Raw genomic sequence first — 23654 nt, 5'->3', positions numbered from 1 at the left:
CCAGGGACGCTATCATCATCCCCGGGCTGGGAGCCAGCCGAGACCAAGAGGGTGGATGACCAGGCAGGAGCTGGAGCCGTGGACAGGCAGCCATTGCCATAGACATAGACCAAAGCAGAGAGAGGAGGGGAGAAATACTTGGACTTCTTGCCTTCTCCCATCCTGCAACCTCCCTCCAGAGCCTCCCATTGGCTGGCACTAATCAGAGGCACTAGAGCAAAGCAGTCTGGGAACTGTAGCTCCTGAGGGTCAGCCCCCCACCATACAGAGCAGAGCCGAGGAAGACAGGAAATACCCCTGGGGGCAAAAAGGCAAATGACTGGCCCAGAGAGTCTCTCCATAATAGCTTCCTCTTCTGAATTCTCACTGATTCTGAAGAATTGGTGGGTTCAAGCATTGGGTGGACAATGGACTGCATTGCGTGAGGCTGAGAGCAGAGTTCAGTCATGATCTTCATAGCAGAGATTTTTCACTCTCTTTCCTAATTGTTTAGAAATACCACACTTCACACAAAGCTGTTAGATGTTCCCTGTTGCTAAACATTAAAATCACCAGCGAAGCTTCAATTCAGCACCCGTTTTTCCATACATACCAAATGAAGGAGCATCGATTTGAAAAACAGAGAAATTATAGTATCTCCAAACGCAATTAACACCCAGGTATGCCTTGGCCAGGTCCTAAGGGGACGAAGGGGGAGAAAAAGTGAATTCAGTAATATTTCGGCCAAGTGACTCATTTTGCCTCCATAAAACCCACTTCATTATCCTTAACCTTAATGCTTCTACTCCAAGAAGAATACATGTACTTACTGGGCGCTCCTCACAGATGTGTGCTAAATTTGTCTGTGACACTTCAATTCCAGTTTCTGCTGCTAAAACATAATACAGCAAAGCTTCGTGCCTAAAAATAGATGATTAATAATAAATTTCATATAGTGGCTCTCACTAATACTCACAGAGAGCTTTATATTTAAATGTAAGAGGGCACCAAATAAGCAGTTTTTTTAAAACCATAAAATCATGAGTTCTTTTTTTCTTTTTTTAAATAAACACGGTTGTTAAAAATACTGCCTGTACTAATTTATTTCCTATCTTCAAAGCTGAACTCACAGATAAGGTTGGGGAGCTGGTTGGTACAACAGCTACCTCTACTGGCAGAAGGTATGTTGAGTGTTGGCTGGGGAGTTGTCTACTAGCCGTTGGTCCTTGAATCCTTCGGTCCTCGCTTGGAGGAGATAAATGGTATTAAGAAAAAGCCCTGTGTTTCTGAGTCCTCTGTTTTGTGGAAGGCTTTATGCGGCTTAGGATTCTGAACAAGGTTAATTAAAGCTGAACTGTTGTGGTGCATTAGAAGTTTGGCAAAGGAGAGCTTTGATTCCAATGGCCAAAAACACACATGAAAAAATAAATGTTCGACACCACCAGTAATTGAGTAATTAAAAAACAATGGGAGACCACTTTTCATCTGCTGAAAGATTGGCACCCAGTTCATGATAGAGTAACAACAAGGGCTTGGGGAAATGGACATATTCCGACAACTGCTGCTAGTGGGAGGGCCAATTAGACAATGGTTAAATGTGAGGAGTCTTAAGAATGCACAGACCACTTGGCCCAACAGTTCCCCCTGCTCAGAGTTTATTCTAAAGAAACAATCAGAGACATGGGCAAAGATTCTGTGGCAACAGAGTTCACAGCAGAGCTGTTTATGTGAACAAAAAACCCCAGAAACAACTTAAATATCTGAAAATCAGTGACTAGTTAAATTAACTCGCAGTGCAGCCACTTTCAAAGGTGGCTGTTAAAAATGTTGTTGTGGAAGAAAATTCAAAAACAGAAAAACGTTCATGCAAAATTTTCCATTCAGTAAAAAAAAAAAAAAAAAAAAAGGCAGGATAAAAAACAGTGTAAATCCATTTTGGTAAAACAGACATAAAACTGAATACATACCATGTTCACACACACACAGATACATAAATGCAGAGAAAAAGTAAAACCCAAAAATTATCTACCAAAATGCAAACAGTACTTATATCAAGGTGGTAAGAATGGAAATAATTTTTATTTCCTTCTTTTTACTTATCTGATTTCCCCCATTTTCTTCGTTTTACCCAGTTTGTGAGTAGAAATTTATTTTAACCATAAATAGTTGTTTCTAAAGCTTATTTTTCATTCTAAGTAGTTGACATTACTAACTTTCTTAATTTTAGTTCCACCTAGGAACTGGTTTATGGAAGGGTGGGGAGGGGTGGGTTGAGAAAATAAGGTAGGCAGATTCTGAAATCATCTTTTCTACACTGCTAAAGCAGCTTCTGGCAGACCATCTTCTGGGGACACAGAAAGGTGGCTAGGGTCACATTAGGACAGCCAGACTTTCAATCAGATACACTGCAGGCTACTGGCCACGTGGCTGCTGAGCGTGCTGATTCTCAGTCTCTGAGATGCCCAAGGCAGCCGACAAATTAGCCATGACTCATGCTAAAGAGACGAGGCTGGCTAAGCAGTGTCCCCTGCCTAGGCAAGCCAGATAACAAGTCCACAACTGCAGCTGCAAGAACAATACAAAAGACACTGAGGCATTTTCTTACGTAACCTGCAAAAATCATGTTTGGTGACAGAATGCTCAGAGCAGACCCTAGATGGAGGGCCTGCGAGGGAGGCTCAGCAGAAAGTCCCCATCGTTTTGCAATCAGGTCCTGTTCCAAAGGTCTATAATCTCGAGTGTCTTCGGGACACTCAGGCTCACACCAGTGCCTCAGTTTCCCACAGGGGTGGATGAAGGAAGCAGATGGTGTGGACTTGCCAGCCCAAGGTCAAATACTGGGCTGGCTCCCTCGGCTGCTGTAACTGGATCAAATGTGGCTTGACGTTATTAAAATGTAATAAAATGAGTTTTTCTTAGACAGTATTCGGGTAGACTGCTAGACTCTGGGGGGACCCACGAGGCTGACACTCTCTGTACGAACAGAGTCACTATGATAAATTTTATAAGACTAATATCTTGTCTCTAAAGTTACTTTGGTGGTGGGGGAGGGAAGAGAGGAACAAGTTTTAAAGGAAGACTTCCACTTCTAATTATTGTATAAGTCGGGAGGAAATTTCATAGAATTCTCGAGCATTTCCTTTGAGGAAGCACTGGAATCCATCAAAAAGAGATGTCTAAAAGCATTAATGTCAATAGAAATAAGGAACAGAAATTCGCCTCTCTTTTCCCGCTTGCAGAAGCGATCATCAGATGCTGGTACATGCCAGTACCACCACCAGCCATTTTCATGCATCAAAGAGTGAACCATAGGTGAGGATTAGAACACGGAAGATCAGGCTTTCTCAGCTTATTAAGACTTCTGAGATGCCACACCTCTGCAGAAACCCTATCCACATTTAGCCTGCTGGCACTTTGCTCTCACTTAATTGTGTTTCAACAGAAACTGTCTGCAAGTATTAATTACAGATATTTCTACCCTTACATTCATGGAACAAACATTTACTCAGCATTTGCTACGTGTAGGAAGCCCAAAGACAAGCCACAAAACTGTAGTGTCCTTGCATGAATTTCCTCAAGGTTTAGGAAGCCAGCCAGAGCTTCCAGCTTGATTTCCAAAGCACTAAAGTGAAATTGTTCCCCAGGCAGTCCTGATGGGGATGGGGATGGATGAGGAGAGGAGGGGCTTTAGAGTAAAGAAGGAGTCTAGGAGCACGTTTGCCACCCTCCCACTTCAGACTCAGCACATACACTTATAGAACTTTCATAACGATACATCTTAATAACCAATGCTTCGACTGCCTGCTGTGAAGTGTGAATTTGGGCACCTCTGAGCAGTTTCTCAAACAATGATATTATTTTCTCTGTGCTCTTTTCTGCCAATGCCTGAAACAGTTCAAACTGGAAAGATAAAAAAATCCTGGGGTCTCAGTGGAATTCAGGACCCCCGTTCTATTGCAAAAAGGTGAATTTCTTTCAACTGGAACTTTGCATGCCTCCTTGTCTTGCCTCAAGCCCATCACAATCTGGCTAACCTCCTGGGGTAAGTGTTTGGGGTATATTTAAGACAAAAGACAATAAGACACATAGCTCACAGGTAAAACACGCGTAGGGGTAAGGCAGAGAGAAATGAAACATGACAGCCGGCCTCTCCTTAGCTGACTTCTCCTGGTGTCCGAGGACAGCCTCAGGCATGGCAACATTATCTTCCGTATTGGGCCTACACAGCAAAAGGCCGTTCTCTCACTCACACTCTTCATTTAAACTGTCCCATATAAATCTTGGAACAACACAGAAAAGTACAAGCTCATCAAACTGACACACGTAATTTGAGAATAATGCCCAGAATAAATTCACTCACAGAAAATGAAAAAAGGGGATGGACTTGGGACATGGATGGACAATTCAGTCCTATTACTGCAAAATAGATGTCACCAAAAAAAGCCACGTTGGGGTGTGAGGAGGCCAACATTCATATATTTCCCATTTAACCCCTGGGGTGTGTTTGGAGGCTCCGCAAGAAGGAAGAGATAGAAGCCCTTTGCCTCAGATATATTTTGACAAAGATCTTCCCATTGGAATGGATACCAGATGTTTCTTCCCATTGATAGGAAAAGGCTTCAAATCTAGATTGAGACTTATCTTTAACTATACTTAGCATCAGCATCAAGACTGGCAAGGATATGGAGAAACAAAAATTTATACACGGTTGGCAGGGGAGTAAACTGGTAAAATCATTTTGGAAAGTAGTTGGCATCATCTTGTAAAGTCGAACATGTGCCTGCCCTGTGACTCCACTCCTAGGTTTATATTTTAGAAACTCTTCCTATATATGCCAGGAGATACATAAAAATGTTTACGGCCACCTTGTTCTTAAAAACAAACAAACAAAAAAAAATGGGAAACAACCCCAATATGTGTTAACATGAGAACTGGTAAGTAAATTGTGTTATAAGACAGCAGCGAAAATGAATGATCTACATGTACATGTACCAAAAGCTATGAATCTCAGAAACATAATGTCAGGTGAAAGGAAAAAGCTGTTGAAGAACTATATATAATATGATTCTAATAATATGCAGCTCAGAAACAAGCCAAACTAAGTCTTATGTATATGAATATATCCATATACAGTCACATGTCGCTTAACGATGGGGAGACGTTCTGAGAAAAGCATCATTAGGCGATTTCGTCATTGTGCGAACATCATAGAGTGTATTTACACAAACCTAGGTGGTACAGCCTACTACGTGCCTAGGCTACATGGCACTAATCTTATGGGACCATCATCATCTGTGTGGTCAGTTGTTGACCAAAACATCATTACGTGTAGCAAAACTATAAAGAAAGCAAGGGGCAGATCAACAAGGTTCAGGATGATGGTTACTTCCGGGCATTGGGAGTAGGGGTGATCTAATCTGGGAGGGAAATGCAGACGGCTTCAATAATTCATTTTCTTAAATAGGGTTACAGGCGTCCACTTTACTGTTATGCTTTGGAACCTATATATATATAGGACATATTATTTCTACATACCAACTATTATATGATAGAAGAACGGGAAAATAACTCAACTGGCTCACGCTATATCTCTGGCTCAAATGCTCAGCTCCTTTTACCTGGGTTCTGAACTAGCTCCCCCTTTCAGACTCTCCCTTCTCTTCTCCATCAAACACAGTTGTTTGGCTCAGTATCTCCAAACCCAGCTCTGTCATGTCACTACCCTCTCTCAAAACTATCAATGGCTCCCCACTGCTTCACAAATTAAGTAAAAAGTGTGTGATCTGCCATTCAAAATTCCGTAAAGCAGGACTTCTGTGGTCTTTTTATATATCACTCCCTTTTGCAAATCTTACCCTCAAGGCAAACTGGGTGGCTTAAAATTTCCTAGACTCACGCACAATTTTCCTGTCTCTTTGCTTTTGTTCCTGTGATTCCCTTCACCATAAATGCTGTTCCTTGTATGTCTAGTGGAAACCTCACCTATTCCTTAAGGCCATATCATTGGCTACCTCCATCATGAAGGCTGGCAGAAGTTCCTCAAACCAGATAGCTTCTTTTCCTCTCCAGCATCCCTAATGCTCTTTACATACTGCTCAGGGCCCTTCAGTTATGATTATTCTGTCTTTTTAAGCACTTGCCAGGTGCCACGAGGTGCTGGGCTCTGGGATACAAGTCACAGGGCAATCAACAAGTAAAGAGCAGTCCTGATCCATGAAAGGACAAAAGGGAGTAAGGAGTTAGGCAGGACTTCTGGGCAGAGGGAACAGTAAGTGCAAAGGCCCAGAGGTCAGACAGAAGATGGGCCATGAGAGAAACTGTAGGTAGTTCAGCATGAGGAGGAGATGAGGCTGCAAACTTCCTCAAGCCCTACTGGTGGCATCCCCCACAGCTTATGGCAAGGCACCCGGCATTTAAGTGTACTCAGTAAATTGGCTGGACTGGACCCAGCTCACAAACAGTGTAGAACACACTTAATTCCCCTTCCCTTCCGCCAAAAGATAACAACCAAAAACACAATCTCATGTTGTAACTGAATATTCGAAGAAGGACAATAGGTGACAAAAATCTTTTTTTTCTTTTAAGGAAGATTAGCCCTGAGCTAACCTGTGCTGCCAATCCTCCTCTCTTTGGTGAGGAAGACTGGCCCTGAGCTAACATCCGTGCCCATCTTCCTCTACTTTATATGTGGGACGCCTGTCACAGCATGGCTTGATGAATGGTGCTAGGTCCACACCTGGGATCCGAACTGGGCGAACCCTGGGCCACCAAAGCGGAGCAGCTAACTTAACCGCTATGCCTCCAGGCTGGCCTCCACAAAAATCTTAGTTCATCTTGAACTTCAGTGCAAATTTTTAAATGTGCTACCTGAAGTGCTTTGTGATATTAAAGCCAAAAGTAGACAAGAAAGCTAAGCCATTAGCAGAAGCTATTAACAGACACTCTATGGGAAAAACGGTGTCAGACATCTTGGTGTATGTGTGTGTGCATGTGTGTGTGTGTGTGTGTGTGTGTGTGTTGGGGGATGGGTATTTACAGATGTGCTCTCCCTTTGGGGAAACCCATCAAATAAACATTTTCATATTTAATTGCTTCGTTCTCCTTAAGAAGCTTGTAGGGGGGTATGGGTGGGAAGTCTGGAGGATGAGAAGCAGAGAATGAATTAAAGTCAAATTTGGGAGTTTTATGAACTGAAGCTCACTTGGGAAACAAGATAAAACACCACAAAAATCGTAAGGTATATCAATTGGAAAATAATAATTTCATTAAAAAATTTCTTTCCAATTGTGCAAAGTGAGGCCACAGATAATAAACTTTCACAAAATGATAATAATAAACATTTGTATTTGGTGCTTTTTTCATTGAGTTCATTTCCCTCGCATTCTCTAATTTAAGATTCTTGTTTACTGAGATGCTATCTGTTGATTACGGGGGCACCCATGGACCAAAGGAGAAAATGGCATTCTTTTAAACTTATATTTAAAATTTTTTTTTAGGAAGATTAGCCTTTAGCTAACAGGTTTGCCAATCCTCCTCTTTTTACTAAGGAAGACTGGCCTTGAGCTACCATCTGTGCCCATCTTCCTCTATTTTATATGGGATGCCTGCCACAGCATGGCTTGACAAGCAGTGCATGGGTTCACACCCGGGATCCAAACCAGCAAACCTTGGGCCGCTGAAGTGGAACGTGCAAACTTAATCACTGCGCCACTGGGCCAGTCCCTTATATTCTAATTTTTAATTGAGGTTCGGATCAGAGTATGATCGATGACAGGTCTGGTCTAATGTTCTTGAGGCAGCGGACCGAGGGGATATGTGCTGATTTGCATATACTTTTTAGTTATTACTGAAATACCCAGATCATTTAGGCAATAAAGCAGCCAAGAAAATGTGGCCCAAGGAAAAGTAAGAGAGAGTGCTAAGACTCACAGAGGAAACAAAAAGATGGAGTCAGGTAGAGTCTGGAGAGGTGTCACCTTATTTGTAAAATCAAGTAACAGCAACTGGGGAGCATTTGCAAGTCCTCATACGCGGTGTCTCAAGCCATAGAGTACATCATGCTAACTCCAGCAGAAGAAGGTTAGAAAGGGCAGGCTGTTTGGCTGTGACACTGGAGGTTTGGTGAGTGACTCAAGCAATGCCAGGTTCCTGGCCGTGGGAGATGCAGTAAACTATCTACGGAAGAATGCAGCCTAAGCCTTAAACACGCTGCTCTCTCTTCTTGCCACGAGTATGGTGGAAATCCTGGACCTTCCGTGGCCTGTCCTGAGAGGCAGAGGTCAGCTAAGATCCCCTGTGCTTCTTCCAGACTCGAAAACCAAGAGAAGCAAGCTTGAAGGGAGGGGAAGTCAACGCATTCGTGTGTCTCTCAACTTGATGACTGTGGACGCTCCTCCTAGAGAACTGATTTTTGTGTATAATTAAACATGGAAATGCTATGTTTCCCAATCAACGGCCAATCAGCGTGCGATACTCTGAATATTATTGCTGGGAGGTCGTGATTTCCCTGCAAATTGCTTTTTCAGTTGCATTTTAAGGCTCCATCTCATAAGGCTACTCACAGATTGAAAGATAAGGGCTGGGAAAGTGCATTCTAACGCGGGTCCCGAGCTTACCATGAGCCCTCCAGGTAGGCATTGAGGCCTTTGCGAATGACATGGCCCAAGTAACCATTTTTCTCAGCTACGTGCTTTGCCCATCTGAAAAGGAAACAGAAGAGAAAATATACAAACTGTGGTAAATTAAATAATTGCTTTTTCCTTCATATGATCTCAATAAATCCCAGTTGGGGAATATTTTGCTTGTTAGAATTTTTACAGAGCAATAAACCAGAGCTGAATGTTAAGAAGGTAAAGAAAGACGCGTTTTGAGAGCTTCGCATTCAGTGCCTTTTCTTAAGGATGCTTAGGAGCTGTCATGTATGGGAACAAAGACATGAAAGGTATGTAATGACAAATATCCACCAATATGGAAAAAGATAGCCTTCACCAAGAATTCTAATACTCTCTCCTTTAAAATATGTTTAGTGATTTATTATAAGCTTTCCCTATTTTGTTTCCATCCCTGAATTTATCCTGGAGAGGTTTACTAATAATGAACTAGTCTGTTGTAATATTTAGATCTACAACCACTAAAACAATATTATAAGAATACATAACTCACAAGCTAATGGAAGGGGGAAATACAATAATTTTTTAAAAATACTTGATTAATATAAAGGAAGGGCAACAAAAGAGAAAAAAGGTACAAAGAATAGATAGAACAAGTAGGGAATAAATAGTAAAATGGTAGATTTAAAACAGGTACATCCATAATTACAGTAAATGTAAATGGACTAAATACACCAGTTAAAAACTAAAATTGTCGGACTGAATAAAAAATACACAAAACTCCAATTACATGTTGTTTATAGGAGATATACATCAAAATTAAAGGACAGAGAAAGATTGAAAGTAAAAGGTTGGAAAAAGATACAATATGCAAACTCTAACAAAAAAAGCAGGTGTACCAAAATTGACCATATACTGCTCATAAAGCAAGCCTCAGCAAATCTCAAAGGATCAAAGTCATTCGAAATATAATCTCTGATCACAGTGGAATTAAGATAGAAATCAATAACAAAAGGATAACAAGAAAATTCATGAAACATGAAAGTTCATACCAAATGTCCTAACTAACTATGATAAAAAGCCTCAAGTGTGTCTAATTTTATCACTGAGTGCAGGTAACGCTGGGTTGGCTCTCAAATGTCTTATGAAAAATAACCTTTTGGAGAGCTAGACCATTGGTGTGGGGTGGTGTACAGCAGAGGTCTGCAAACTTTTTTTCTGTAAAGGACAAGATAGCAAATATTTTAAGCCTTGTGGCCCACATGTGATCTCTGTTGCGTATTCTTCTTTGTTTGTTTGTTTCACAACACTTTAAAAATATAAAAAGCATTCTTAGTTCTTGGGGCCACAGATAACAGGTGGCAGGCCATGTGTTATCTGTGGGCCATAGTTTGCCAAGCCCTGCAAAGCATTTCAGTTATGCATGACCTCAAAATTGTGCTCCCTGTCGTTCTTCGGGAAGCTACGGCAGGTTGCGCTCTACCAAAATGTAGGAGTAAACCAAGAAAGAGGAATAGGGTCCAGCAAAGAGAACCACAAAAGATAGAAATGAAGGGAGCGGGAACCCCACAATGATGACAAAGGTCATTTCAGGAGGGCAGCTCTGTCCTGAGCAAAGACTCTGGGAGAGATGTTACCAAGAAGATTAAAGCTATCTGGTGGGGCTGGACACACTGAGAAGACATTTAGACAACTGAAGGAGAATCTGGAGACCAACCACATAGAAAATGATAAGTACACAGAAAGCTGAGCAACGAAAGAACAGTAAAATACAGTTGCTATTCCATAGAAAACAAACGCTTTGCAAGAAAGAAAAAGCCAAGTAGTATACCACATGGCTCGGCAGCGAACATGGTCATAATAATGTAAGCCCTGATGCTAATCTGCCATTTACTGGGAAGGTGGGAGAGGGCAGGAAGTATGAATGTGTGGGGTGGCAGGAGTTGGCAGAGCGAGAGAGAACTTTATCTTTCACAGTGGGACATCATTAGACAATGCCTATAATGAAAATAACAAGAAATAGTGGTGTAAGTATGTTATTTAGAGATAGAGGCAAATAAGAAAAAAGTAATTAAAAAATTGAACATATTTTATTCTTGGGAGCAGGACACAGAGCCCGGGGTGGGGTGTGCAGAGATTTCCTGTTTTTTCTTATCAAACTATTTTTTTTTTAATTTTTAATTAAATTTTTGTTTTTTATTTTTGCCTCGTCAAATTTTTTTGCTCTTTAAACTATGTGTGTGTGTAACTGATAAATATAAAAATGAAATTTAAAAAAATGCAAAGAAAAAACAGAAAAAGGAACTTCGTTTTCTCAGGCATGGTGAATACAGCACAGGTTGTCCGCAGCATGTGACAGATTCTTACACAACAGCCTTCTCGGGATCTCTAGGGAACGTCTCCAGGTTGCCTGTGATATAGTAGAGGGAACACCACAAGGTTCCTTCGATGTGTCCCCCTTGTGCAGCCTTATGGAAATATTCACCAGCTAAAGTCTGTAAGAGAGACGGACAAGGTCATTCTCCTTAGCGAGGAGTCTTCCTGGCTGGGCTGGTTTCATCAGAGCCAAGGTGGGGAGGTACTTAACACCTGAGGGCATCACAGCCTTATAACTTCTGCTATCTTTAAGAAAACCGAGGCAAGTTCTAGGAAGACAGCCAACCACAGGAGCTGGTCTCTGGATGTGATAACCTTGACCACAGCTCTTCCATTGGTTAAGTTTGCCCAATAAATAAGACAACATGTAACTACGAATACCAGTGTCATCTCATTTGATCCCGTAACCCCTGCAAGCTAGAAGGAAGACCGTGTCAGAAGCCATACCAGGTGAGAATTCAGGCAGTTGCTTTCCTAACCTGGCTTAAAACCTTTATTCAAATGCATGCACAAAAACTGCATTTCCAGTAGGAAGGTGAGAATTAGAACATGACAATAAAAAATCCACTCTCGCAGATGTGTGGGAGGGTTACCAGACATTTGCAATGCATAAAAATATACCACCTCATATGTAGTCAGAGAGAGGTAGAGGGGGAAAAAATAAAATAAGCACTTTGAGTGGCCTATGTTCCACGGATTGCTATTATTTTTCCAAGGCAGTTAACTGTCGTTTTTAAGCATGGGTCTTAGAGTCAGACAGGCTTGGGTTCAAATTCCAGCTCTGCTCCTTATTAGCTGGGTGACCTCGGGCATGTTCCTTAATCTAACTGACAGATTATCTCAACTTCTTCCACTGAAAAATGTGGCTCCCGACAGTAACTAGCATGAAAAGTTGTTTCGAGGATTAAATGAGATAACACATTCTCGAGGCTTAGCCTGGTGTTTCACAAAAAATGATCTTCTGATTCCCCACCCCCAAGTCTGCCAAGGCTTCCCCATCCCACTAAATGCCCTCTCCACTCTTCCCATCTCAATAAATGCCAAACATGCTGGAGTTGTCCTGATTTCTCTTCCCCTCTCCCACCCCACATCCAATCATTAGCAAATCCTGTCACCTTGACCTTCAAAATTATCCAGAATCCAGCCACAACTCAGCCCCTCTTCTGACCCTGAATCCTTTCTCCCTTGGATTCAATACATTAACCATCTGCTCCTGCTCTGGTCTCCTTCAATCTTAGTCCCCGCTAGGATCCAGGAGGAGCCTCCTAAAACACAGCCTATCACTGCCCTGTTCAAAGCTGTCTGGGAGTTTCCCATCTTGCTCAGAGCTGAGTCATCACAATGACCCAGGCACCTGCCTCCCTGACCTTATCGCCTGCCTCTCCCATCTCCCCTGCTTTCTGGTCCTGCCACTCAGGCCTCCCTGCTATTCTGCGAGCACACTAAGCCTGCTTTCTTCTTGGGGCTTTTGCCCTGGCTGTTCCCTCCTTCTGGAATGTTCTCCCAGATATCTGTAAGCCTCCTTTAGGAGTCTGTACAACATCACATCATCAAAGAGACGTCTGATTTCCCTTATAAAATAGCATCCCCCAATCTCTACCCTGCCTGTCCTCCTTACCCTGCCTTATTTCCCCGTAGCACTATCTCCACCGTCCTCATATTATATATTCATTTGTTTATTGTCTTTCTCCCCCACTGGAAAGTAAGCTTCCCAAGAGCAGACACTGTTTTGTCTGCTGCTGTGTCCCCAGTGCCTGGCGTAGGATGGGCGTTCAATGAACTTTGTTCAATGTAACGATGCTTAGGTTATTATTATCATCATCAAATTATTATTGGTAACGAAAGGCTTCCATTTCACGTGGGGATCCAGGTCCTGACTCCACTAAGTGTGTGACTCTAAGTCACATAAGATACCGTAAGTTTGCTGTATCTCCACGGCCAGAGCCTCAGTTGCTTATTATGTAAAATGGATGTAATAATAGTAACTATTCCAGAGAGTTGTTAGGATAAAATGGGACAGCACACGTAAAGTGTTTTGGCACACATAAAGTGTTTGTGAGTGTCTGGCACCAAGGAAGTGTTCAACAAACACCAAAGATTGTCATTGTTGTTTTCATTACTCTTCAATCTGGTCTCATACCAGGTAACCCTATTAGGACCCAGCTCTCTTTGCTTCTAGTAAGATCTATCTCAGCACCATCTCTCGCTCATTCTCCCCTATATCATCTCCTGCTCCTCTCCCCAGCTCAGGCCTCCCTCCTCCATGAAGCCCTCCTGACTGCACTGGCCTTCACCATTTCCCCTTTCCAGAACTGTTTGGCTCACAGCAATTAGCACATACTTGGCATATGGCTAAATGCCTTCCTTTGCTCTTCACTATCTTGTCTTCCTAACCAGACCCTTGAGTTCCTCGGGAACATGGTCTGAGTCTTGGGTGGTGTCTGTCCCACCCACAGGGCTCGTCCAGGCTGGGCACACAGTGCACCCTCACAAATGCTTCATGATTGAGTGACTGACCAGCTGTACGGCTGGTCTCAAGTCTTACTCACTTGATTCCTTCCAGGAACTCCTGGGAAAATACCATCCAGATACAGGACTCCAAGATTGTATGATGCATCTGGGTTCCCCATTTCTTCTGCTTTTAACCAGTATTGTGCTGCTTTCACATAATTTTTCTTGAACTTGTGGTAATACCATCCCAGGCCATTGACTGCCTGATGCAATCCCTGGATTTTAGAACAAGAAGAAAGAAATTACTTTTTTTTTGTTTTAATGAAACCTAAAGAGAATTGATTGTGAAAGCATTCTGCTGGAGTCTGAGCAAAACCTTTCCTGTCTCTTTTTTGGGACAGATGGCATCAAAGAAAAGCTAAGTGCTCGAAAACACGAGCCCGCCTCAGAGTCTTCCCAGGTGGATTTCTCCCGGCTGCTGCTGGGATTTTCGCATTCCAGCTCAACAGTGATGCTGGCCCCCAAATCATCACTCCCCTCCAATGGGCTGTTACGCAATGCCCTTGTCTACAAAAGGCCTCTTATTGCCCTGAGTATCAAGAGTGCCCTGAAATTCAGGAAAGCTCAACTGCAACAGGAGGCCTGAAACCTGTCCTGGCGGGGACGGTTTCTAGGTGACCCACCTGCCCATCTGTTGATTACCCTGCCCTGAACACCAGCAAATTCTCGGAGAGAAGCAGCTGCAGCATCCTACTTGCAAAGCACAGGTGCCTTGTGACTGCTTAGCATCCCAGCTCGGCCAGGTGGAGTCTGGTCCGGGCTGAGGCAGAAGGGGAGGGTGGTGGAGAGGGGGTGGGTTTCAGAACTGCATCTAAACTGGCACCAGAGAAGGGCTGGTTCATGTGAATCTAGTCTCGAGCGTCTTTGTTCTTGCTGATTCATGCTATCAGATGCCCTCCTCTGCTTCCGCAGGTTTGCACCCAGGTGCTCCCACCTGCTTCCACACGACAGCCTCCAGTCTAGTTGCTGAAGGCTCAGGAGCCCCGCAGGGGTGTGAGGGCTCCTGACAGAGCCTCCTGCCCAGCAGGGAGACACCTGAGTGCAACCTGGGAATGCAGTGCTCTCCTTCCTCCCATCCTGCTAGACCCACAAGACCAGGAACCAGCAGAGGAAAAAAGGATTCGAGGGGTGACAGTGCCCTTGCCTCTGAGAGAATCCTAAGTGCAGAACCAAATCTCCTTCACCTTCCCTTTCATCCGGGAAAGATAGGTGTTCCTTGACAACAGATGCCAAGACCCCAGCCTGCAGCCTTTCCAGTCTGCAATGGCTCCTAAAAGGCTGTGCTTCCTAGTCTTTATGTTGGAATCTGGGTGCCAGAAAGCCCAGGAGAAAGAAACTAACAAAACTCGTAGAACAGAAGCTCCATGAGGGCGGGGATCTTTGTTTTGTATCTCAAGCACCTATATGAGTGCTTGGCACAGAGTCGGTGCTCAATAAATGTTTGATGAATGAACAAGAGCCACCCTTTGAATGCTGATGCTAAACAAAATGGAATCCAAATCCTCTACTCTGAGGATGGAGAGCAGGGCTCAGTTTTGCAGGTCCGCAAGAAAGCAGACACCTGGGAAAACGTTAGTGCCCTGGATCCAGTCACAGAAGCATTCTTCTTGAGCCTCGCCAAGGACCAGGTGCAAGGCAGGCTCCTGATAAGTCCTGCAGACTGTGTTTCAGTGAAGTAACAGAGCAGGTCATTGTAGAAAGTGGCAAGAACCAGCTTTGGAAGAAGTCTACAGAAGGACACATCAACGTGGCTTTTACAGTGAAGTCAGGGGCCCCAGGCTTATTCACATGCACTTGTCATGAGTCAAAACATCTGCAGAACTCCTTAGGAAATGCATTTGGACCAAGTTCCGAGCCCCATGAGAACTCCTGTCTTATTTCTTAATACTCATACCTTCTTCTGGATATTTACACCTCAATCAACAGATTTGCCTTCACATGACTTCTGGCTAAGTCCAAAAATCAAACTATAGGCACCTTCACCACAGTGCCCGACAAAGGGTAGGGGCTTAAAAATTCCTTGTTGGGTAAATGAGTGAGAATCACCTAATACTTTCAAAGATGTGACTACTCTGAGCCATAAAACTGCATTTCCCCAATACTTATCTAAGCTCAGCTAAAAGTCCCTTCAAAATAAAGCACATTAGACATCAATTCACCACTAGGATGGCTAAAGAGATGCAAATTTCACACCTGCCAGGAAGCCCCATAACTGCCCCATTTTAGGACACTCTGGAACCAATGCCCTCAGTGACCGTCATTAAACTGCTTTTCTATTTCTGCGCTACAATTTGTTGGGGTCGGAGCTGATGTGCACTTCCCTGGGTTCCCTTCTCCTCGGTCATGTGCCCTCTTGATACCCCATAGGCGGAGGAAAAGCCTCTTGGCTCTCTTACTCCATGCTCCACCTCCCTCTTTAACAGAAAAAAGACACTCTGAGCTCCCTAAAGAAAGGGAATGAGGAAGAAAAATCCTCATGATAACGTCAGGAGTCTTTGTTGACAGGGCAAATATTAGCAGCCTTTGGGATGGAGGCACATTCAAGAGCCAGAAGAGCTACACAGGGCCCTGTCAAGGTTGTAGAATTACAGTGGTTTCTACAAATTTATTTATTTGCAAATATGCGTGAGTGTGCATGCATTGGGCATGTGTGTTTGCACACAGGGATATGTGTGCATGCATGTGTGTGCGTGTGTGTGCCCCCTCCCAAATGATATTTAACTTGCATTCTGTGTTGCTATACTGAAACTAGCTGACTTGAAGATAACATTGAAGAGCAAATAGTGACAAAAGCAAAATAATTCCTAAGACTGACAATGAACTTGATAAATAGCCCCATTATTAAAGCACGGAGAAGTAAATGGGCATTGGACACGACAGGGTTAACCTTCAAAAGAATTAGGCTTTTGGTTTTCCTAATTCAAAGGCATTTATACCTATTCAATTTCAAGGAGCCCTTGCTGCTTGTTATCAGGGCAGCCCGTGATTATAATTTTAGCCTTCAAACAAAATTGGGCTGAATTCTATTGACTGGAAGGTGAATTCAGCTTTTAAATTTTGCCGTCCCCATTGTGGCAGGTTTCTGTATGTGCGTAGCTCAAAAATGACTGATCAGTGCAGCGCTGGCGACCCCCCACCCCCCCACTGCATTTCTACCTTCCAGCTGAAGCCTGGCCATTCACTCTCGCAGACTCGCAAGCGTGTGGGTGTGTGTGGTGGAAATGTTTCCTTCTGACAATATGCAGAAGTGTTACCTTGGAAGCGGCTTTCTTCATCAGCTCTAACGCAAGCTGTCTGTTCTTTTTTACTCCTTGACCCTAAACAATGATAAACAGCAATGATTACGAAGAAAATAAACCCGGGGCACACTCAAAAACATTACACAGATACATCAGTGTTTGATATAAAATACTTAAAAATAAAACCCAAGCTTTCTTAATTAAAAACCTAATCTTACAGATTTCTATATGCAGAGCCATTGCGTTATCACCATCACCATCATTATTATTTGGCTTATATTTGTGGGGTGGAGGCAACAAACCTCACCCTCCCAGCCCAGCAGTGACACAAAATTCCCTGTTTGTCATGGAGCGAATCTCATTCCCATCGATCCACAGGTGCTGCTGGGAGAAGATGTGAATAAGGTTACGTGAGTTTGGTCATCCTGGATGTGTTTCTCTGGGGATTACCTAATTTGTGAGCCGGATAAAGGACTTTATCTGTGTTGGACAGTCAAGAGTTATTAGGCTGTCATTTGCAGTCTTCCTGGGTCCTCACAGAAGTCCCCAGGGTGGTACACTGCGGCTTCACAATCAGCTCAAGAACCAGCTGTGAAGGAGACAGGACCCCTTGAAATCGGTTGCTTCAGAGAAGCTGGCAGAAACTGACAAGGTTCCTCCTGCAAAAGCAAGTTCTTCCTGCAGAAGTGGTTTGTGCTCATGGAGAAAAATGGCTTTGGGGTTCTGGTTACAAGAGAGCAACCCTGTGGGGCCACACTGAGGTGTCTGCAGGACCCCGTGGGGGAAATGGTGGGTCTGAGGAGGGGCTCCTGAGCTCTCTCTTGACGTAAGTCTGACAATGAAGATGGTAGGCAAGAGGAGCCAGGTGAAAACCACTGCTGCTTCAAAACTCAGTCTGCTACGGACACCCCGTGCCCCTCAATGTACCCCACGGAGTCCTCCTGGTCTCAGACACAGTGGTTGACGAGGGCACATGTGATATTATGTAAGAGGGTTTGCAATGACTACAGTTATTAACACTATTTAAACACTTAGCTCTATGGTGAATGAAGACAGCGCTAGTGAACAGTTCTGTGCTAATTAACAGGGGCCAAGCACTGTCCTGTCATATCCAGTCCTCACAGCGGCCCTGCAGAGGTGCTGCTGTCATTCCCCTCTGAGAAACTCGCTCAGAATCACACAGTGAGTGAGAAACAGAGGCAGGATTTGAACCCAGGCAGGCAGGCTCCAGAGTCCAAGCTTATAACCACCATGGAATATTTTCTCCTGTACACTTCAGTTCTATGCTGAGAAAGGGTGATTCACAACCTCCTTGCAGGATACAGAAAACATGTAGGGTATGTGGTCTCTATAATTTTTACATCCTAAGATAAAATTCTGGCTCTAACTAAAGGTTAAATTCCATACACTGAGTTTCTACTAGACTTTAACTTACCTATTTAATAAAACCAATGAGCTGAAGCAAAGTGAAAGATGAAAATATTTTTCAGAAGTGCACCATTACTTCATTTAATTACAGAGAGGAAAGAGAAAAGGACATGAAGATTACTTGGCATAATTGGCTAGGGCGATGAGACAACCTTTGTGGACTGAAGAAGCATCAGAAAGACCAGAACGGCAGAATGTTAGAACCTGGTTGAACTCAAAGTTTATCTCCTCCAGCTTCCTGGTTTTGAAGGAATAAAACCGGGACCCAGAGAGGTTGACTTATCCAAAACCTCACAGTTAGAGCTGCACCTAGAACTCAGATACTGTGATTTCCAGACCAGGGATTTTCCAGTATACTTGCTATTTAATCAGAAGTGGGATCGTTTCTTGCACAAAGACTACATACTACACACAAATCAGAGTAGTATTGGAAGCTGTTAAGTGAGAGAAATGGAAAGTCTTGGTATATAGCAATTGCTCACTAACTATCCACTGAATGAATTCAGGAAGGACAGTTGCTACAGCAAAAGTCAAAGCTCCACCCTCATGTGGATGCAAAATGCAAAACTCGACTGTGTAGACAAACCACAGCCACCACCATGGTGCCCTCTTTGAATACAATAGGCTGAATACCCACACAAAACCAAGTGCACGTTACTGTCCTTCACATTTGGAAAGTCCATTTTCTGCATGGGGTTCTTTCACATGGGTTACAATTAAAGAGACCTCTGGCCAGAGGTAAAAATGTTCCTTGAGATGCTGATAAAAGTCTTACTTCATCCCTCCCAGGGATAACTTAGTTAGAGGGCAGGAAAACCAGAAAAGCTTTCAGGTTTGGGAAATCAGACCCTGAGAAAACCTTATGACATCTCCAGAGTCATTTATTCATGTATTTGCCTCTCCCTCTAGATTGTGAGCTCCAGGTGGGCAGGAGTAATGTCTGATTCATGCCTTTCTCCTCTCCACACTTTGGACAGTGGCCAGCCCCAACTCTGGTGGACAGGTGTCTCTCCTCTGTGCCTGTCTCCTTCGTGCTTGTTTTCCCCACCAGCGTATGAGCCCCCCGAGTTCAGGGACGCAGCTCATGCATCTGATGTCCCTCCATCTAGCACAGTCTGGCATTTTGTCAGCCCTAAATGGTGTTTACTGAATAAATACATGGATGCATTGGCATATGGCTAAGAGTCAAATCATTTCTATGCTGATTTGGTGACTGGAAAGAAAAAGTCCTGGCTCTAAATTTGGAAACCACAACAACCAATAGATTTTAAGGCTTTGGAGGGTTAGAAATGCAGGAAAAGTCATAGCTGTTAATCAGTGAGTGGCCACAGCTGTGGTTCTGTGGGGTGGGGCTGGCCCCGTGAATCCACATCTTTGTCTGGAGACACTCGCTATCTGGGGGCAGCTGCTTTCTCTGGGTGTGGACATGCGGTCCGAGTGTTTCCTCATCAAAGCCAACGGCTTTTTACTTTTCCAAGATTGGTGAATTGATGCTTCTGTTTATGGATTTAAGGGCAGACTCTGAAGGCAGACTGCCTGGAGCCCATTCCCAGGTCTGAAATGTACCAGTTGTGCAACCCTGGGCAAGTTACAAAACCCCTCTGTGCCCCTGTGACCACAAATATAAAGAGCAATCATAACACACCTCGGTGCCTACCTCGCCAGGTTGTCATGAGGATTAAATGTGTTAATACACGTAAATCAGGTAATGAGGGCTCGATCAATCAGTGTGGACTATTATTATTTCATATAAGATACAGTATTTTACAGTTCTCAAAGCCTGTTCATTATGTTATCTCATTCGATCTGTGGTCATTACCATTGTCCCATGAGATTAGATGACTCCAAGGACACACAGCTGATGGCTGCAGAGGAGGGACTTGAACTCTGTCCTCTGTTTCCTGGGCTAATGCTCTTTCCACCCATCCCCACCATTCTCCTATTGGCTTAAAACCAAGATTTTTGTTTTGATCAATGAGACTGTTGAGATCCAGCCCAAGCACGCACTGTGTTTAAGCTGTAATTCAATGGCAACTCTGCGTGGTGGCGAACTTGCAGCACCTTTGGGGGCTGGCAACCATGTCCCAACCCGTAAAATATGGGTGTCTCCTCCAGAAGCCTACAGTTCTTGCAAAAGCAAAGAGAATCCAGGTGTCAAACAGATTAATGATTAAAAACGAGACCAGGCGACTGCTTCTGACTCCGCTTTTTCAGCAAACATCCCTTTCCTTCCACGGTGACAGAAGCATATAGGAAACTGCTCAGGAAGTCTGACAAGAATTGCAAATTTCAGCACAAACTGAGTGATTCTTACCTTGAATAACACAATGGCATAGTCGTAGATTAACGCCGGGTCCTCGGTCTCCAGGGCGCCCTTGGCGTACCACTCAATCGCCGCTTCCGGATTCTTGGCCACACCTTGCTGGCCCCAGAACAGCATCTGGGCCAGTCGTTGCTTCAAGACAGTAGCAATTTAGAATACTGACTTTCCTGTGTAACACTTCACATAAGACTTTAAAAGTCTTTAAAAGGTAGGAGGACAAAGCTAGTTTAAAATGTTTTTATATTGAGAACCAAGAACTAGGCAGACACAGGACACATGTTAGCTTCCAACTGGGGGCCAGAGCCCTGAAGGTGGACTGGTGTAAACATAAGTCCTTCACACAAGCTGGAAATGGTCCGTCGGGGCATGCAAGTGAATGACTCTACCGCACCCAGGGCCACAGCTCGATGGCACTTGGTCAAGAAGCACAACTGTCTCCTCCCTCAAGAGCCCCCTCCTTTGGAAAGTACTGCCCATCCTCTTGGCCCACTGAACAGTGTGGAGGCCTGTGCCCAGCCGTAGTATTGGTTAGAGCAGCCTTCTGCGCTCTTATCTCCTCCTAGCCCAGCGTTTGTCAACATGGCTGGCTCCACCATTAGCCAGAGCCTGGGAGCTCTCTGGGGGTAGGAAGCTCAAGATCTTATTTATCTGCCCTCGTCCCCTCCGCCCTCACCCAGCAGAACTCAACAGAAGCTTGCAGAACAAAGATCTGCTGAATGAAGGAAGGTAGAGGCGTCCATTGCCAGGAAAGTTCATGCAAGCTGTGGAGCACCCAGTAAACGGCTCTGGCCGCAGCATTTCCAGAACTACGCACTGGAATGTCTTCCTGCACTAGGAAGACCAATGAGGCTAGGGACAGGCGTCTAAGATGGGAGCCAGAGGCAATGCCAGTTAACATTCTGGCCCCCTGTGGGCCCCTTATTGTCATCCCTTCTTTCTGCTTCTCCTCTCATCTCCTTCTCTTTCCTTTCCCTGCAAATACTTAAACTTCCAGCAAAGTACCTCCTGAAATGCCAGGAAGACCTCTACGAAGGGGTACAGACCTCTTACTACAGAGTCTCTGAAATGTCTGATTGTCAATCATTTGTTCTTTTCTGTTTTCTTTCTCTTTCCCATCCCTAGGCTTCTGCCTGCTTAGCAGACCCAGTGGCTCTTCCCGACACTGTGCTCACCAGGAGCACGAAGCAAAGCGAAATCCACCCTTTGGGAAAGAGGCTGGCTTCCTCCCGCCCGGTGCCATCAGCCTTAGCAGGCTCCCACCAAGGCCTTTTCTCCATAGTGAAATCAAGGCAAGAAGTCAGACAGGACACATCCTCCCCTCTGCCCTTTCTTGTACCTCTTAAAAGTCCATCCAAAAGACAAGGCATGTTCACAAGACAGGGTCGATCCTTTCAATCTAATACGCCACACGTGCTTTTCTACTGTTCTTCTAGCTGAATTCATGGCCTTATTTTCAATGCCCATCTAATCTCTCCTGCACCCAAGATGCTTCTTTTTATTTCTGATGCACTAAAATGCCTGAGGGTAGTCTTTAGGACTCATTGTAAATATTGTGGACCTCTCTCTTTCTCGACAGGGTAGGACTACATTACCAGCCCACTTGAAGTCAAGAATGACCAAGTGACTTGCTTTGGCCAATGCAGTGTGAGATGGGACTTGTGCCACTCCTGAGCAGAAGCGTTAAGAGCCAGCCTGTGACCTGCCACGGTCGTCGCCCTGCTGCAATGGTTTTGGAATTACGTGTTACCGTGAAGTCTCTGTTAGATTAGGTTCCTAGGGGACCACGAGAGCACAGCCTATGCCAACCCCCACCAGATGAGTAGTGTGAGCAAGAAATAAATCGGGGTTGTTTTAAGCCACTGAGGTTTGGGATATTGTGTTACCATGGCATAACCTGGTCTATTATAACTGATAGAATTTCCAAGACAGTGGACTGTATCTTTACCTGAGCTGCCGCATTGCCTCGGGTAGCTTCATGCTTCAACCACATAAAGACGTCTCCGTCTTCTTTTGTTTGTACCTTGAGTGTTTCATCATCTTTTAGTCTAATTGTTTCAACATATGCCTAAAAAGGAAGAAAGGAGGGAAGGAGGGAGGGAGGGAGAGAATGGAAGCAGGGAGAAAAGAAATATCCAAATGATATGGGTATGCAAAAGACATGACATTATTCATAAACCACCAATTGCTCAAGGAAAAACCATATGAATAATTGAAATATGAGGTGTGTCCACAATGCCATAAGATCAAATTCTTTTCAAATGAATATATCACATCTCATGTATCTGAGTATTTTTGTTCCTATCAAAGCGTCTGCCTTGGAAGGACACAATTTATTCCATTTCCACTTCTATTGCTCAAGCTTGTTCAGAAGACCACTTCTGTGCCAATGATTTCAGAACCAGATTACACACAGCATCAAAAAAGGTAAATCAATATTTTCTAAGTATAACCTTATTATTTTTTTTTATCCCAAAGTGTTATTATCCTGCATGACTAACCCTCCCTATTTAGCAGGCTCAGCTTCAAATATCTTTTGGCTATTTCCAAAAATTAAATTTACCCTGCAAAGAAGAAGGTGCATTAACTCTGAGGATGCGAGCAAGAATCTGCTAGAGGCTTTAACGATGAGCCCAAAGGGAAAGTTCACAAAATGTTCTGAATTTGCACATAGCCTCCCCGTTATCTGACTCCTTTGAAGAGAATAAGACTCATTTTGATGTGTAACTTTTGGCTGTTTAACAAAAAACTGGCCCTGTTGTTTCACGGTCTCCCCTTAAATAATGAGCCCTATCTACCCGTGCTGAGAGGGGTTCCTGAAAGGGCTGCCATGCCCAGCGCATGCCACAGGCAGATGGTGAAAAACTGGATCTGGATGAGTCTGGGAAAGAAGCCTCAGAAAACAAGCAGCCTGATTTCCCCTGTGACCTCCTTTGTGGGTTAGTTCTGAAAGTACTTAGATTCACAAACTCTAGTCTGCAGCCCCGTTCCTGAGAAGGTCTCTCAGCTGCCTCTGCCCCTTGGCCGCGTGGAGCCAGGGTCCTTTTCAGAGGCATTGGGGTGGGGGGGGTGAGACGTGGGGACTGTGCTAAGACTCAGAACCCAGCAGGTGTCAATTCCTGATGGATGTCTAACCTGGAGAGGCACCAAGCGAATAGCCACAGCTAGAATATGGCGCCCACTACCTTTTAT

At 44.1% G+C, this 23654-nt stretch overlaps 1 protein-coding gene across 2 annotated transcripts in view; it reads right to left on the bottom strand.

Moving 5' to 3' along the window:
* Nucleotides 1–23654, bottom strand: part of SEL1L3 (SEL1L family member 3) — a 138871-nt gene that overhangs the window by 14986 nt on the left and 100231 nt on the right. For both annotated transcript variants that reach the window (XM_070262529.1, XM_023638274.2), the window contains 8 exons: nucleotides 22411–22530; nucleotides 20457–20597; nucleotides 16730–16792; nucleotides 13514–13690; nucleotides 10956–11083; nucleotides 8595–8678; nucleotides 810–900; nucleotides 593–677 (listed from right to left, as the gene is read on the bottom strand). In XM_070262529.1, coding sequence (XP_070118630.1) covers nucleotides 593–677; nucleotides 810–900; nucleotides 8595–8678; nucleotides 10956–11083; nucleotides 13514–13690; nucleotides 16730–16792; nucleotides 20457–20597; nucleotides 22411–22530 — 889 coding nt within the window. The remainder of the gene's footprint in view (nucleotides 1–592; nucleotides 678–809; nucleotides 901–8594; nucleotides 8679–10955; nucleotides 11084–13513; nucleotides 13691–16729; nucleotides 16793–20456; nucleotides 20598–22410; nucleotides 22531–23654) is intronic.

Source organism: Equus caballus, chromosome 3, assembly GCF_041296265.1.
Source record: "Equus caballus isolate H_3958 breed thoroughbred chromosome 3, TB-T2T, whole genome shotgun sequence".
NCBI classification, from domain to species: Eukaryota; Metazoa; Chordata; class Mammalia; order Perissodactyla; family Equidae; genus Equus; species Equus caballus.
This window is presented reverse-complemented; position numbering and strand designations above follow the sequence as displayed.